This window comes from Geospiza fortis, unplaced genomic scaffold (genome assembly GCF_000277835.1).
Source record: "Geospiza fortis unplaced genomic scaffold, GeoFor_1.0 scaffold23, whole genome shotgun sequence".
In the NCBI taxonomy this organism is placed as follows: Eukaryota; Metazoa; Chordata; class Aves; order Passeriformes; family Thraupidae; genus Geospiza; species Geospiza fortis.
Window position 1 is genome coordinate 2,221,653 of NW_005054303.1, and position 17,401 is coordinate 2,239,053.

The following is a 17,401-nucleotide window of genomic DNA, read 5'->3' on the forward strand; positions in this document are numbered from 1 at the left end:
TGCAGCTTCACTGACATCCTTGGAATCACTCAGGGAGGAAATCTGATGCTTACAGCCACACAACCAAATGGCTGTTCACGAGGATGTGTTACTAATTACAATTACTGAATGTTAACAGCACTACAGAATTATTGAGAGTGCCCAATATATAAAAATATTTTTATAGCAGCTAAAGTCGTAAATGAATGGGCTAATTTCAATTTAAAAGCAGAAGCCAAGGGTCTGCAAGCTTGCTGAGAGGCCTCTTGTGGTCTAACACAAATGAAGTAGGGGCTGCTGGCACTTGGAAAATGACAGATGAAGAAGAAAGGTAATTGCTAGTCCTGACCTGTCAGAGCTGCTCCTTTGTGCACCAAGTCCAACTTCCCCTTACACTTCCAAGTTATCTACAGCAAATTTTCTTCCAAACTAAACAAAATCAGAGGCTTTTAGGAACTTAGAAATGTCTGCTTAATTTCAATGTCGATAAGCCCCTGCTCCAACTCATTCTTAATGTATCAAAATTAAATGTTTTAAACATATTTATCTAGTTGCTATGGCTTTGCCTGGTGTGTCAGACACTTTATCCATCAAATATGACAATTGAATAATATTTTTACTTTTAGATATGGATCACAGATCCTTCTCATCATACTATTCCCTTCCCCCCTTTCCTGAGTTTTGAACTCACTGGAAAATCTGTTCCATAATACGGTGGGTAAATGAATTACAGTCACAGATGGCCTCTGGAGATTTCATACATGCTGCAATTCATTTATTCAGGAATGGAGGAAAAAAAAGAGACCCTAGTCTTATGAGGGTATTATCAGAGACAGCAGATCAGACGCTGTAATGCTGCCTTGCACTCTGGATTTGACCCATTTCCTAAGCTTTTATGACTCGGCATTTACTATTCCTGGATTTCAAAATTTTTAAGACAAACGTCAAAATGATAATGAAATGATGAAATGATAAAATGCAAGGAACTGTGGCCATTACAATTTATTTTTACAGTCCTGAGTGAAACCATCGTATGCTGCTGTAGAGAAATGCTCAAGAAGAGCAATCTTCAGCCCTGGCAATAGTATTTCAGCTAAAAGAACTTAATGCACAGATGACTGTTGAGAATTAGTCAAACCTTTCAGTGGGAACTGAGATTCTCATAAGGAAAATGCTAGAAGAATAAGAAATATGATATGGAAGCCAGTATATAATGTTACTGCTGGGGTGTCTTGTTCATTGTAAGTCATAAAGCCTATTTGCAGGCAAGCATTAGGGTCAGGCCCCAGGACTCACTTCTGCCTCTGAATTCAGGCCAGCAGCTGTGGGAGAAAGGGATGGGGTGGTTGATGCATCAGCCATCAGGGAAAAATTAATCCTGCAATAAATGCAAAAAACTTGCCTCAAGAGTGGATCAGACAAACTCATTCCTGTTTGTGCAATGATATAAAAATACTACTTTGTGGTCAACTGTAGCATGGTGATTTAACCATCTGCACTGACACACTGCCGCTCCATTGCAAGGCCAGGCTGCAACAGGCTGGAAAGAGGGACCATTTATGTTGTACTGATATTTACTTTGCTCTCATGAGATCCCACCTGGAGTCCTGTGTCCAGGACTGTGTTCTGCAGTGAGTCCAGAGGAGGGGCACAAAGATGATCTGAGGGTTGGAGCACCTCTCCCATGAGGTTGAGAGAGCTGGGCTTGTTCAGCTGGAGAAGAGAAGACTCCAGGGAGAACTTTTGCCACTTTCCAGTGCCTAAAGGGGGCTTATAAAAAAGAGGGAAAGGGACTTTTTATATGGAGAGATAGCAATAGAATAAAAGATAATGTTTTTAAACTGAATGAGGGTAGATTAGATATTAGGAAGAAATTCTTTACTCTGAGGGTGGTGAGGCACAGAAACAGGTTTCCCAGAGAAGTTGTGGATGCCCCATCCCTGAAAGTATTCAAGACCAGGCCAGAGGGGGTTTTAGCAACCTAGTCTAGTGGAAGGTGTGTCTGCTCATGGCAGGAGTGGGGGTTGGATTGAGGTGATCTTTAAAAGTCCCTTCCAACCCAAACCATCCTATGATTCTAAGAGTATTTAGCCCTTTCTGAGGGCCATTTCACACTTTCATCTCACCCTGCAATTAGGCCTCAGAGCTGACACAGCCCACTGGGTGCTCTAATGAAGGTATTTGTCCAAATACCAGACAAACCAGCCAACACAGCCACCTGAGTGGAGCAGCATCAGCCAAGAGCCCTCTCTCTATGCCTGGCAATGCTTTGGGTTGGAAAGAAACCTCTCAAAACCTTCTTCCAGCATGTCCACAGGCCTGATGGGAGGCTGCACATCCCCCAGGGGACTCCTGACCCCCTCCCCACCTCTGCCCTGGAGATGAAGGTCCCTGTGTGGAGCTGGGTCACCTACATCCATCCCTCTGGACAGAGACAGCACCTGCTGCTGGAGATGCAGAATGCCCACAGGAATACCCTCACTCATCCCCTTCAGTGGGAGTTTAGGGAACCAGGGGGTTAAAGCGTAGGCTGAATCCTCCCAGGGCTGCCATCCCCCTCCTTGTAAAGAAGCAGCAATTTAACAGACTTGCTGCCCTGAGGTTTAGTGGATGGCTCTGGCTGCAGCGCTTGGGGACCCTCCGACAGGGCGCTGTGAAAGGGCAAAGGGGGACTAATAGCTGCTGTGTTTTCCAGCAGCCCCAGCCAGAGATAGCTCTGTGTATAGCTGACAAGCAGTCAACATCTGCTCCCTGTCTCTGTTTGCACTTCATCGAGTTATCTCCTTGCAAGCAAAGAAATCCCAGCTGATTGAGCAGCACATTCATCATCTGGATTTCCCCCATATCTTTTCCTGTATCAATGGTGCCATAAAAAGCCCACCAGAAAAGTCGACGGAAATCTGCTCTATCTTCCATTAAAAGCTTTTGCAGAGATCTGAAGTAAAGAAAAAATCGAAACAAACCCAAAACTTTTTTTCCTCCCTGAGATGTCAATCAACGAACATTAAACAAAAAGATTAGTTCTGCTCTTATTTGTTTGTGAAACAAAAAGCATGAAATATTTAGCAGTGCTGTAATGAAAAGCAGATGGGAATAATGCTCCTTTCAAGGCCGCTGGTAAGCACCTCCTTTCATGCCACGGCAGCGGCAGGACGACGCAGGCAGCCCATTAGGACAATTTATGAACTGGACTTCCACAGAGGGAGTTCTAGCAAGAGGTCCACAGCTCGTACAGAGCAGCCCTGATAACATCTGTTAGGGTTATTCATTGAAGAGGATTATATTACAATCCCTCTTAATACTACGAGTGCTACAGTAAAACTGGATGAGCCTTCAGTTTCATTTGCTCCAGCAATATGTGTTTATCAGAGCATTTTTCTGAAGTTGGAAACCTGGGCTGCATTCATGGTATGTTACAGAGTGAAGTTTAGAAAGCTTGAAATATTAGCCTAGAAAAAAACCTCAGTCTCTGCTTTTAATCTCTCATGGCTGTAGTGCTCAGCCTCTATGTGCAGCATCAACACACCATCAGCCTTTTTCCATAGAAAGCCACTCCCCATTAACTCTCCAGGGCTGAGATTGATTTTATTTAAATAGTTCTCACTCGCTAACCTTGCTCCATCCTTTATTTAAGACTTTGCTAATGATGTATTTTTTTCCCCTTAATTTACCTAAGCACATAATGAACGTTCACATCCGAAATGACCTCATTATACCAGCAAGGACTTTGTGTGGATGCGATTTAGTGCACAGACATAAGGCAGAGAACTCTCTAAATGGAGAGTTTTTAAACATTCTGTAAAATCCCTGTTGACTACAAGCCAGGTTCTTACTGCTGTAAATTGACTCAGGTCCAACAGCTTCAATGAAGCTACACTGATTTACTCCACTTGAGGGTCTTACCCTATTATTCTTATTTATTGAACTTGCCACCTTTTGCTGCTACAACCTAAACTTCCATCCTCTAGCAGCAGGGTTGCTATCTAAAACAGGTGTTTCTGCAGTAATATATGACTTTGGAGATTTATAACTACCTGGAGTATTTCATTGTCCTCTAAAAGTGTTTATAATAATTCTGGCTGACTGTCCCAGCTCTCACCAATCAGCTGTAAAGTTGTTTGCAGGCTGAACCTGATCAACAAAATATGAATTCCGCATACAAGCATGAGCTGTGTTATCTGTTCATAGGAACTTTTCCTCCCTGCTGGACAAAGGCCTTTCCTGGTCTCTGCACAGTGTTTGGGACAAAATGAAGCCCCAAGTTTTTTTGCTGGTTCCAGAAGAAGAGGCCTGATGTAAACAAAGCGGGCTGGCTCCACAAAAAACAAACTGCAAGATGAAAAAATACATTGCAAAGGAAAAACGAAAACCTGTAAAACCAGAAATTTCTTTTGTACACCAACTGTAGCCCTGATGGGAATGTGACTGTCCCACCATGACACACTCTGCTCTCCCTACAGCCCCAGCCTTGTTTTACCCTGCTCTCTCCTAGGAGGAATTTGGGCTGCTGCTCCAACCTTGACCCTTGGCTGTGATCAGCCAAGTGTCTGCATTTGTACTTTTGGGGGCTTAGCAGGAGACAGCTCATAGGAAGGCACAAGATCACAGGGTTCAAATGCCTGAGAGAAGTCAAAGACCTGCATAAAGCCCCGTGTGTTCATAAAGGCAACAGGGAACCTAACCCACAGGTTCACCAAAAAATTGTAGTGGTTTTCTACTTGTCCAGAAAGAACTGCCTGTGGAGCCCTTTGATACCAGGGATACTGGCAGACTTTTTCTCATAAAGACTAAGGAAAGAAAGCAGCAATTACCTGGATGCTAATGAGAGTTGTGCATCCATACACACACGCTGCAGCGATGGCTCTTCAGAGAGATCAGCAGAGCTTGCACTAACAAACTGTTAGCTCACTACATGTGATTGGTGTTAACTTCAAACCCAAGGTTCACAAAAAAACCCTCCCCTTTGTCTTAGCAGGTTTGGGTTTGAGGAGAAACTCACAGAAAGTGTCAGGGGCCAATGCTGTAAGAAATCACACTGAATCAGAATATGATTTAGCAAATTCACATCTTCTTCAGGTCCAGCAGAGTTCTATTTAAATAACTTACAAAAAAGCTGACATTTTCTGTTAAATCTTAAAGGACTAGAATAAAGCAGCTACATTTAGCACAGCCATCTTCCAGTGATACCTGAGCAGAGAGGCAGGAAGCAGCAAATTTTATCCTTGCTTCACTTGTTCTGGTTGTTTCTAGGTCAGCCCAAATACTCTAATTATATGAAAAAAGCACAGCAAAAGTGTGTAGCCACCACCCAAAATAACCTAAAAGTCCTTAAAAAGAAATACACATGTGTTTATTTACTGCACTATAACAGCAACATCAAATACAACTATATTTTCATTTCAAAAAAGGACACATGCAATAAAATACTCTGATTTTATAGTCCAATTCAACACAGTTCATTGGTAACACTGAAGCATCACAGAACAGGCAGGGGCTTGAGGTGATGAATTTCCAGTCTCTTGATCCTACTTGCAAACAGCAAAGTCACATCATATTTTATTTGTCATTGAGGGATAAACTTTTGGAATAATGTGGCTGGATCACAGAAGGTTCCAGCTGCCCCTTAACTCCCCTATGAGTCTTGAAGAATCAGATTTTTTTTTTTATTTGGGAAATATTATGCTTTGACAAGGATAAGAAATAGACAGTATTTTCCAAGCAGAGAGCAGAAATCCTTCCATGTTATACCACAGCTGAGGTACAAAACAAGGGCCTCTGCTTCAGAGGTGCAAAGAAGCCAAGGCTGTGAGTTACTTTAACTATTGCTCTGAAGAATGAAATCAGGCCATTTTCTGCAATATTTCACTGCTTTCTATTATTTTCATCTGCTCATGGGGCTTAAATCAATTTAATCTGGCATTTCAGCTATGGAATAAATCCACAATACACAGGAGGAGTCCACAGCTCAGAAAAGAACACAAAAAGTTGTCCTGAAATACTCAAATCATAGCCTCTTAAGTATTTAAAAGGTCCTGTTCTTCATTAGAAAAGGTCCTTATTCTATCATAGCTATTCACACACCACAGGCTCTTATTTTTAGTATTTCCCATGAAGTTTCATGGGAGTAATTTTCAAATAAGGTTTTAAACAGTGTAAAAAAACTACAGACTCATGGCCCAAAATGGTACCATTTCTAGCAGAAATTCCCCTGACTTTCATCTGGGACTTTGAGGCAGTATGACATAACACTGTCCAGCCTTTCAAAACAATGACCTGATTTCTTTCTGTACCTCTTGCGTGGCATAACACTCAGGATGACTTAGCTCCAACAATTTACATAAAACATAACGTCAGTCTTTTGATGCAGCTGCATTTTTATAGAATTACACAGAGTCAGCATACAGAAGTTTACAGCTTTTTGAGCTAATTGTAGCAAACAGGAGGATTTATCTATGAAAACAAAGAGTTCCAAAAGTACATGGAAATCTGTAGAGCAAAATATATATCTCTATATAATTTCCCAACACAAGCAATAGGCAGTTTAGAAAAATATGATTGTTACAGTCTTTCTGAACCAGAAAAGAAAGGATTTAAAAAATAAGTTCAGCTTTTCACAAAGCCATATTTTTAATAAGAAAATAGAGTGGTCCACATTTCCCTGAATAAGCCTGAAAGGTTAAAGAAAGGTCCAAGCAAAGCAAGGAGTCAGACGTGGACTTGATATCAGCTGTGATAACATGCACATGTCCAGAGACAGCTGCTTGGCTCCAGTATTGTTTACCTTAGAAACAAGCCTAATTTATCACCATTTTATTCAAAAATCATAAATAACATGACAAAAGTAGAACTGGTCCCCGCAAGGCAAATAATTATATTCATACGAGCAAAAAGTGACATCAATCCAGTTAGTTTCTTGTGACAGTTAAAAGGTATTTTGTACTCAACGGTTACACTGTACAGCACATGTATAAACACAGATTATTATTGCAGACTTTGCTATCAGCTACTATACATAAACTAGAAGAGATGTTCATGCTGTAATTGCCTCTAAGGTTTTTGTTCTACTTGAATATTAACATTTACAAAAGCTGAAGTGGAGACCTGAATTCAAGCCAGGATTTCAACATGCAAAATGACAGGGTTCAGAGGAAGGTTTCAGATCCTCCCCATTACTGACATTTGGAAGTGGATAGGAGCTCTGAAGAATTTTAAAACCATTCATAATATGAGTTTCTCTTGTGAACAGCCTTTGGTTTTCCCTGTGCCCACAGGCAGGTGATCTAACATGGGACATGCTGGTGAAATGTAGATTTACATCAATAAACCTCCTGTTAAGTAGAATTCACATTTTAGTTTCAGGTCACTTCTATAAGAAGGGAGCAAAATGTACCTCAGTATTTGCTGATTTTTAAATTAAAAGCAGAGAATGGTTTGATTGCAGAAACTTTCCTCCAGGCTGTTCTTAAAAACTATTTAATTTATCAGTTAGAACTTCTTAATAATTCTGTTCAATGTGAGAGCAAATCCCTTCATTTTGTCATAATTTTTTGTGAAACATATGGGATATATACTCACCCTATATGGGAGTCTTAGCACATTTCTTTACACTTTCTTCTAGCTTGAAACTAAACAAAAGCACAAAAACTGATGGAAGCAAGATTGATGGAGTGCTGGTGAAGGGATCCAAAACTGTTTAAAATCCACGCTTATGAATTAAACTGGGCCCAAGACAGCCCACTGCTCTGAGGAGGGAGGACCTCTGCAGGGGCACTGGGCATGGGTTATATTGCCAGTAAACCACAATGCAGCTTCTGGGTCTCCTACCACTCTACAGAGTCAGTGGAGAGTTATGTCTCACAAAAGGCAATGACAGAAAAATGCAACACCTGCATTATTGCTTGTGTAATTGCTTCACAGTGGTCCAGTACAGCCAAGTAAACAAATGAGAAGAAGGTCTGCTGCTGAAAGGGAAGCTCTGAGGCTGGGCAGATGGAGTGTGCCCTCCTGGAATCACCCCATAAACTCAGTTAACACAAATTAAAAGGGAAAAAAAGTTGAAAGACTCACACTTATCAAAGGGAAAACATCTACTGAGGCAAAAATTACCATTAGGATCTTGGAGCAAGACAAAGGTGTGTCTTTTGCCTTCCAGTCAAGCTCATGTACAAAATGGAGGCTGGAGTTTGAGGACAGACACATACAAAGCACATGCAAACACCTTCAGGAGCAGCCAGTGTTCAAACAATGCCTCCCAGGTTAAATTCTTACAGGGTTTGATCTGGGAATGGGATGGAAAAATCATCTTGGGTGCTTTTCAGCCTAAAGACTGAAACCCAAACTCAAAGCTTATTAAATCTCATCAAAGCTCATTACAACATGTACCTCTAAACTCTTCCAGCTTCCCTTTAAGACAAGGTTTCTCTTAAAAGCTGCACTTAAAAGTTACATTGAAGTGGAATGTCACCCTAAGTAGAGCAATAATTATGCTCCCCATTACCTACATATATATATATATATATATATATATATATACACACACATATATAGATATATATTTCATGGCAACAGAAAGTACCATACAGAGGCATTCACTCATATCTGCAGTGAAACAAAGTCTGTGGTGTTCAGTGCTTATTCGACTTGACAAAAGAAATAATTTGATTTAGGTGGGAATCACTTCAGGAGAAATAACAGCTCCAACCCCTGAGTTCCAGAGGGAGGCCTCCCAGCAAAGTGCTGCTGAGGGTGGTGGCACTGCTCTCCAAACTCCCTCTCCCTTTTAACACACAGCTTTTCATGGAGGAAAAAGGAGCTGAAATAAATGGCTTGCTATAGGGCTTGATAAATGAGTTGTGAAATCAGTTTGTTAAAAGCGATCATTTTCTTTTTCTTCCTTTTTTTTTCCTCCCAGGTCAGAAAAAGGGGTTCTGGCTTATTTAGGGTGTATAACAATGACAGTGGAACACTCCTGGCAGCTCAAGGGCACAGAGCCTGGCTGAGCAGCACCTGGGAGCTCTTACCCCAGCAGTGACAATGCGAGGGTAACAGAGCTGCAGCTGAACCACCAGCCCTCTGTGCTGACTGAGGGGCAATTTTCTGCACACAGAAATTGGATTACACATCAAAACCTGCTTGGAGAGGTGAAGAGAAAAAGGCTCTGGGCAGGCTATGAACAATGCTAATAGTGAGGTTTTCATTATTAATAATTGTTTGTTCAGTGGCAGCCTCACACTCCTGTCTGCAGATGTGACTATTAAGGGCAGTCTCTGAGCAAAACTGAAGGCAGATGTGGGCAAGACATGGCCAGGAGACTTGGAAGAAATGGCTGGCCAGGACTGCAGTGCCCCAGATAGTGATGAAGGCTGGTTTGACACAGGGGACAGCAGAAACAGACAGAGCATCTGCAGGAGGAACTGCAGTGGGGGAAGAAATTACTGGATTTTAAATTTATTGAAACTGGACCAGATTTTTTCTCTAGGTATTGAGGAAGAACGGCTACTGGAAACACTTAAGGTGATAGGAATGACCTAGGCTGTGGAAGAACTGCAACAGGAAAAGAAGAATGAAATACTGGGATAATTTACTTTGGAAAGGAAGCAAAGCCAAATCTCCTCTGCTCTCATAAAAGAAGGAAAGACAAAACATGGCCCGGAAAGGGTAGTGCTGGTCTTTCTGCTTCCTTGGATTTAGCACAAAATGGCCAAAAGAAGGAAAATCAAACCATCCCCAGTCCCCAGACGAAAGGTTTCTGATCCAAAACCAGTTCAGGGGAATACCTTTATCACACAGCTTGGAATAATGTGGAACTCACTGGTGTAAATGGCTCTGAAGCCAGAAAGCCACTAGCATGCAGTAAGGCACTGAATAGGCTTGCCCTCAAAATCCAGACGACTAAAGACAACCTGACATTTACTTGAAAAGGAACAGAAAAAGTCCCACCTCAGTTCTACAATGCATTTCTGCCTCCTGAGGATTGAGCAGAGACCATCATGAGTAGCTTTCCATCTATAATAGCATTTCCTGCCTCTTTTCCTGGAGCATCAGCACCCACCACCTACCATTAACCTGTCACTGAGGGGTTTAATTTAGCAGTTTCTTCTGCATTTAATGAAGAGAAAAAAACACTTCCAGTGCTCAAATCTCAGCTGGAGTGAATCACCCTGAGGGGAGCCTCCTTCCACAGCCAGGGACATGAAACTGAACTGTACTGATGGCTGCTGTCAAAATTCTGCCTGGCAGAGCCCTGGGATGGCAAAGCCCTTGTGCCTGTGTCATTAGTCCTGGACTGCTCTCCTTGTGCCAGACCTATGAGTTCCTCTTGCATGGAGATTTCAGGCTGCCTTTGGAAGAACTGTTTCCACTGGGAAGCTGCACCTTGAGCTGTGCAGTTTCACCTTACCCACACTCTACTAGGAGGAGGGTGCTTATCTCACAGATACAATGAGGTAAAATCTGGCATTTGCTGAAGCAGTTAGGGAACAGAAGTGCCATTTAGGCTACAGTTTGAACTGGTATATTCCTGATATATATTCCTTGTTTTCCAGATCTACTGCTAACTCTCTGCTAGACATATATTCATATTTTAAATTGGATAGAAAAGAGATAATAAAAAACCCAACTCTGTGACAGATTATTCCCTCCTACTTTTTTTTAGGGAGGGATTTCTGTTTGGTGGTTGGTTTTTTTTGTTTGTTTGGGGTTTTGTTTGTTTGTTTGTTTGTTTTTGTTTGTTTTTTTGTTGTTGGGTTTGTTTTTTTTTTTTTAATTCAAGAAACTTTCTTTTGTTTTACAGTTCAACAAGTGCAACATGATCCCACAATTCTTAAATGGACATGTACTCAAAATGCCTCATGCCTAAAACATCCTGCTGTTACCCAAAATCTACAACTAACCTGTTTATATTCCAATATAACCAATAAATATCTTGGTTTAAATATGGCAAAAGTAATAAGATTGAGTTCTCATTGAATCATGTTGCCTGCACCAGAGGTATTATCTTTAGTATTTTAATAAACTGGTTTCTGAGAGTTGCCAACGTCTGACAGATGAATTAATGCAATAAATTTGTAATGGCTCAGAGCAGGTCAGTGGCCTGGGAGCTGCTAAGAACATCCTCAACAGCCCCCAGCAATTCTGGAAGAAGTTGGTACAGGTTCTCTGGACAAATATGTTTTCAGCTGCACCCTAGCAAATGATGCTGTCCATGGGGTAGTCAACCCTCCAAAAGCAGCTCTTACACACAGCTGGGTACATAACCTATGACTTGAAAGACATCTATGATGCCTGGCAAAGACATGCTTATTGGGGGTTTTATACCAGCATTTCTTGAAAGGCAAACTATTTTTCCAGTTTCCTATGGTGGATAATTTAGTTTCAGTCTGTAATATTCAGTTATTCCAAAAGGCTTTGTTTGGCCTGGGAATCTCTGTCACACAGCAGTTTTGGTTGGTTTTTTTCCCAAAGAAAAGAGGAAATGTACTCTCTTGTGTCGACAGAAGTTGAAAGAATTATTGTACATGAACTCACTCTTCAAATCTCTTTAGTGCTAATGAGATGTGTATGCACACACATCAAAGTAAAGCATTCCCTATTTAATATTGAAAAGGACATCAGATGTAGCAAACTCCTGAGGTCTAGAGCAGCTAAAGAGAAAATACTTTCTTCTGATGTACAGAGATCACCATCTGTCTGTCTAGGAATGGCCAATTTTTGGAGACATTTCTTCTCTCTGAGGTCTACAAATACTCCATCAAAAAGATTAAGGAGAAGCATAGAGCCATTCTAAAAGCTGTCCAAATTATTCAGTGATCACTAGATGGCTTTATTAGTTAGTCTAGTAGCTTTATTTACAGCCTCAAATATTTGAGTCTTCTAAGCTGTCAGTCAGCACAAATAAAGTAGCACTTGGTAGAAATCATGACTGCTCTGGAGATTGAGAGCTAGCAGAGGAATACAACATTTCTAATGCATGTGCTTAGAACTGAAGATGTTTTTCACACAGGGATTTCTGGAGAGGGCATATATAAATAATATTTAATATCATTTAAATTGCTGGCTGGAATGAGAGAAAGGGCTGTTAAAATAGACATGGGGCACAATAGCAATTTTCTACCTCAATGTATTGCTGCCATGGAAAATTCTCTGGAAAGCATCAGGCTTCAAAATCAATTACAGTTTACAAATGAGCCTTGCTTTCATGCCAAAGGCTGGGTTTGGAGTGTGCCTTTGGGTAATGCCTTGCTGTAATGCATGGGCAGTGGAGTGCAGGATTTTGCCTTCAGCCCCTCAGGGTCATTAATGTGGCCAAGCAGCTCCTGGGTGCCACAGTGCAGGCAGGAGCTGGGACAGAGCTCTCTGAACAGGCTGGGTGTCTGCAGGGAGTGTAGGCCAGGTGCACACACCACTCACAACCCCAAACATACTCCATATGTTTCAGAGGCTTTTAGCACCCTTTGACTGTGGCTGCAACTGCATTGGGGCAAAACAGTGCAAGTCCTCAGCTGCAGACACATCCAGGGCTCTGTGCATCCCATGTTTTGGCAAGGCAAGGCTTAAGGCAGTGGCCCCAGTCTGAACCTGAGCTATAACACATCTCAGTTACGTCTGGATGTCAGAGATGTATGAGCTGGGGATTTTATAGGCACAAAAGTGAGCATATCACCACCAAATCATCTGTGAGCAAAGATGAGGAACTCTGCTCAAGATTTTAAGGAGTAGTTTGGAAACCAGTCCTTAAAAACTAAATCCTTTGGATTTAGTTTCTGTTTTGAGGAATCTGATCTTTGTACAGTTTCCTGGAAGCTGGACTTATTACTCCAATTACTGACTTGATTAATATTTACACACACTTCCAGGAATCAGTATTGCAAGCTTTTCAGAAATAAAAAAAACCCCAAGAGAATGAAAACAAAAGTAAATTTTGCATTTACATCTCAAGCTTTTGAGATTTTCTTCTTTCTTTCTTTGCCAGAAAAATCTCACACCTGCCTTGGACAGGTGAGGTAAATGACATTATGGAAGACTTAAATTGTTTTCAGTGATATTAACATTAAAGTCCTGTGCTTTGGATAGTTTAGATTGCAAATAAGTAGAAATATTCATCACTTCTGTGAGATATATTTAGATTATTTAAGTTAATGAGAATGGATTGACTGAGATTTAAAGCAAAACTTTCCAAGATTACAGACAGGGGACTTCCAGAATAAACTGATTGCAAACCCAGAAGCAAAAGTGTGTTTCTAATTTAGTTGTTTGGTTTTTTTTTTAAACCTGCCACCACACTGAAACATCAAGGTGATGATGCAGTTGTTCTTGTAAGATCTTCTGTGCAGAATTTTTTTCTCCCTGTTACACACTCCCATGGTGTCAAATGCATTTGTGAACCCATACAAATTACCCAGATCCGAAAGGCTTGGCAGAAAGAAATCTGATGTGAGATTTTGTGCTTTCAGAGAAAAAAATTTTCCATCTCCCTACTGACTTCCATTTGCAACTTTATTTTTCCTCATTATTTTTACTTTCTCACTGGTATTTTACTTTCATCACCTGGATCAGCTCAGCAAAACCCAGAGAACTGCAATGTAGCTACATCACAGAAAGGTGTGTGCACACCTACACACATCCACAACCACACAGAGCAGGTTTTGTTACTGCCCCTCTTCCCCCACACTTCTTTTCTAAAGGAAGATTTAATTTGACATGGAGATGTGTGTGATGATTAACTCCCTGTTGGGCAGCCACAGGGGTTTCTTCCCCGGGGGCTGGCAGCAATTTTTAGAGGAATGTGCATGGCACTTGCACTGCTAATCAGGAGAGCAGGAGGTATGTCAGGAGGAGGGAGCCACCAGAAAGAATGGCTGCAAGGAAGGAATTACTATGCCCCATTCTCTGACAAATTATAGCTCCCTTCCATCTGGCTCCTTCAGGAAAGAAATCACAGGCCTTCCTTCACTTCCCAAAGTGAATGTCTTATTGCTCGGCATACCTGGACTCTGCTCACCTTTCTGCTTCCAGTCCCTCCTGCCTGCCCTGAGAGCTCTTCTGCCGCCTCCTGACAGCCAGGGTTTTAACCCACATCAGCTCAGCTCCTGCTCCATGCTCCCCTTGCTCTTTGAGTGATACCTGCACCATCCCTGCTGTCTCTCCTTTAATTTCCACTCTTTACATTTTTAGCAGAATTTTGGCATTTTAATGCAACACTAGCAAACCTAGTATAGTCAGAAACATAATTAGGAACACAGTGACACAGTGCTGGTGGTGGAAGAGTCTCCTCAGAACATGTAGAAGCCCTGTTACTCACCCCATTTTAAACCCTGAAAACTGAAGAAAAGCTGTTTAATATGTAATATTACCAGGAGTGCAGAAGGGAAGGGGAGCCAAAAGGATTCTGAGATTTTTTTCCTCCACAGAGCCTGTGCTCTTGTCCTGTGTGTTAATTGTGACTCCTTTTCTAAGGCTTTACAAATTGATGGACACCTCTCCCCTCTACGTTTTGCTGCTCCTCTTTCACACTGCCTGCTCTCCTAATCCTGTGCCCAAACTGAGCTCCGTGCTGTTATGCCTCCTGATTCTACACAAGTTTGCTTCTTGAACAGAACTTTAATGATTTTGTTAAATAAGTGCCTTCCTCCTTCAGTCTGTCAGCTCCAATATTATTTTAGACCTTAAGCAGAAAACAACACCAAGTACCCCATACTGATACACAGAAATTTCTCCTGCAACATAGCCAGGAGAGGGAAAGTAACTGTTTCTTTCGTTAATTTTTTCATGATTACTACTGTAGCTAAAACCATGAGACAATAAGGGAGAGCTCTCAGAAATGGCATACATTTTTAGAAATTACCTTTTCTCCCAGGAGTCAATTAGGCAAGACACCACTAAGAATGGCTTCATCCCTCTGAAGTGAGAACTGCTTTTACATTAAAGGCAATGTATAATGTACATTGAAAAATTTGATAAATCAGACATAGACTTAGGTAAATAAATGACAAGTTGCCATAATTTTAGAGTTTAGATTACATAGAAATCTATGCTTGACTATGTTTGATACAATCAGTTTACACAATTTCAATAAACCATTAATACAAAAGAATTCTAGGTAGGAATCTTCTTTCCAGGGTGGTATTATTAAAGTATTTCCAACTTTTGCTTTACTGACACCAACCCAGGCTGCATCCCACTGTTCAGGCTTTATAATCCGTTACCAAATGCCTCTTTATAAAGTAAAAAACCCAACAAACCAAACCACAAAACCCCACAAACACGAAAATCTAACAAAGAGCCTACTCTTTTTTATACACAAGATTGGTGATACAAGGTTTTGTTCAGTGCTCACAAATTTGTTCAGAAAATTATGATCTGATTTTAAAAGTTCTCCTGATAGAGAGATGCTAAAAAAATATATTCTTTTTTTTTCTAGCTTTCTTCCCACTGTATTCCACCTCTCCTGATTCAGGTGGGCTGGAAAATACAGTAATTGGAAAAGAAATCTTGTAAAAAATAAGAACAAGAGGAGGTCCACTCCCACTCCTACTGAAGTCAGTAGAAACATTTCTATTAGCTTCTGCAATCCCTTTATCCAGATACTGAAAAATCAGCTCAAGATTTCAAAGAGAGAAGTCCAGATCTTCCTTGGGCTGAATGTCAACCACTCATGATTCTACTGTGCCTGCTCTCTGGTTTACACTCTGGTACATGACCACATGTTCTCATACTTGCTCTGACTTCAGTTGTAAACCAAAATCTGATGTTAAAAATCACCCAGAAAATCCCACAACAACACCATCCTTCAGTATTGCTTGCTGAAAGATGGCAGAAATGTTGCAGAATTATCTCTAAACAGTGGATGAGTGGATGGTGGTTGTTAGTTTGACCACAGATATGCATTTATATATATATGTACATACATACACATACACAATCTCTATATACATATTATAATTACAATAATAAAAAAATTGTAAAAATATTAATTTTACTCAAATACCTGATTAAAGTGATTAATCTTAAGTTGCATTATGTGATGTAGCCCGTTGGCATGTGTTAGAAGCCCTAAAACCTACGTGAGCTGCAGTTAAAACCAGAGTTCTGCCCTTCTGCCGTCACCTGGTGCTGTGCCCAGGGGTTACGTTGGAGGAGGGCCCTCGTATCTCAGCATCAGCTTGAAGGAGCGAGCAAAGTTGTTGGCCAGGGTGCAGCTGTGGCTGTCTCTCTCTGCCAGGGGCAGCAGGAAGGCCAGGAGCAGGAGCAGCAGCAGCAGCAGCTGCAGGGGAAGCGCTGCCCGGCGCACGCGATGCAGGAACGAGCACGGGCCTCCAGAGCGCTCCTGGGAAACACAAAGCAAAGAGCAGCTCAGAAAAAGACATGGCTGGGGAGGTCTACTTCAAATACATTGCTGGGGAGGTCTACTTCAAACACATCAAACTGCCAGGGAGAAGCTCAGAACAGCCCCTGTAGTCCTTGGCTTAGGAGGATCCAGCCTGGGTGCTGGGCATACTGAAGCTGACTGAAGTTAATTATGTCTTTTAGGAGAATATTTCAATATTTTCAAGCATTCCCTGCTGGAATTTTCTAGAAGGAAAACACTGCTGACTTTCTAGAAACTTTCTAGAATTGCTTCCAAGCCCATTTTCCAAAGTGGGAGTCACATACGCTCATGCCCAGGGTGTTGACGGTCCCCTCACAGCACAGAAGGTCTGAGTTTGCTACTTTCCAGTCAGTACAATGAGAGTGCTGGTGCCTGGAAGAGAGGAACAGCTTCTGCTCTCCATCAGCACAAAGGAACTCCATTTGCAGCTCTTCCAGCCCCAAGTCATCTGCCCTGCAGCACCATGCGCTGGCTTTGGGGTCTGCAAGACTGGAGGGCAGAAAAAAGGCCCCACAGTGCAGCCTGCCTCAGTAAGCCTTATACCTTACCAGGCCCAGCTTAAAACTTTATGTAATGCAAAGGAATGAGAGAAACACAGCATTGGTAGTGAAGGAGACACTAAGGCACACCTATTTCTGTGCAGCCCTTGGGGACACACACAAAGGAGTCCCATTACACCTTGCTCTATACTGGTGCAGACCTAGAGTAGGTCAGTTTATCTCATAAATTTGATCTGGTTTAGCATGACCAGGAGAGAATGTATCTATGACTACAGAATTCAGAAAAGATTAATTAAGAAGGGAGATTTCCACTGGCAAGATTCCTGGGTAACTCCTGCCAATGAGCTGAACTGTGTGTTTCCAAAAAAAAAAAATCAACTCTCTTGAAAAGAAATCTGATAAAAAGAGCTCAATAACCCACTTATTTAATCAAACTAGGATTTATACAATGAACATAAATACAGTTCTTAATCAGCTACATAAGGTACCAGATTACATCATAAATGTCAGCACAGAGCATCCACTGGAGTGGGGCCCACGTTTTCCACAAAAGGAA

At 41.5% G+C, this 17,401-nt stretch overlaps 1 protein-coding gene across 1 annotated transcript in view; it reads right to left on the reverse strand.

Moving 5' to 3' along the window:
* Positions 1-5,307: 5,307 nt before the first annotated feature.
* Positions 5,308-17,401, reverse strand: part of SYNE3 (spectrin repeat containing nuclear envelope family member 3) — a 43,583-nt gene continuing 31,489 nt past the window's right edge. Inside the window, exon 18 of the mRNA XM_031066200.1 lies at positions 5,308-16,303. Within this exon, the coding sequence (XP_030922060.1) occupies positions 16,103-16,303 (201 nt within the window). The 3' untranslated portion in view covers positions 5,308-16,102. The remainder of the gene's footprint in view (positions 16,304-17,401) is intronic.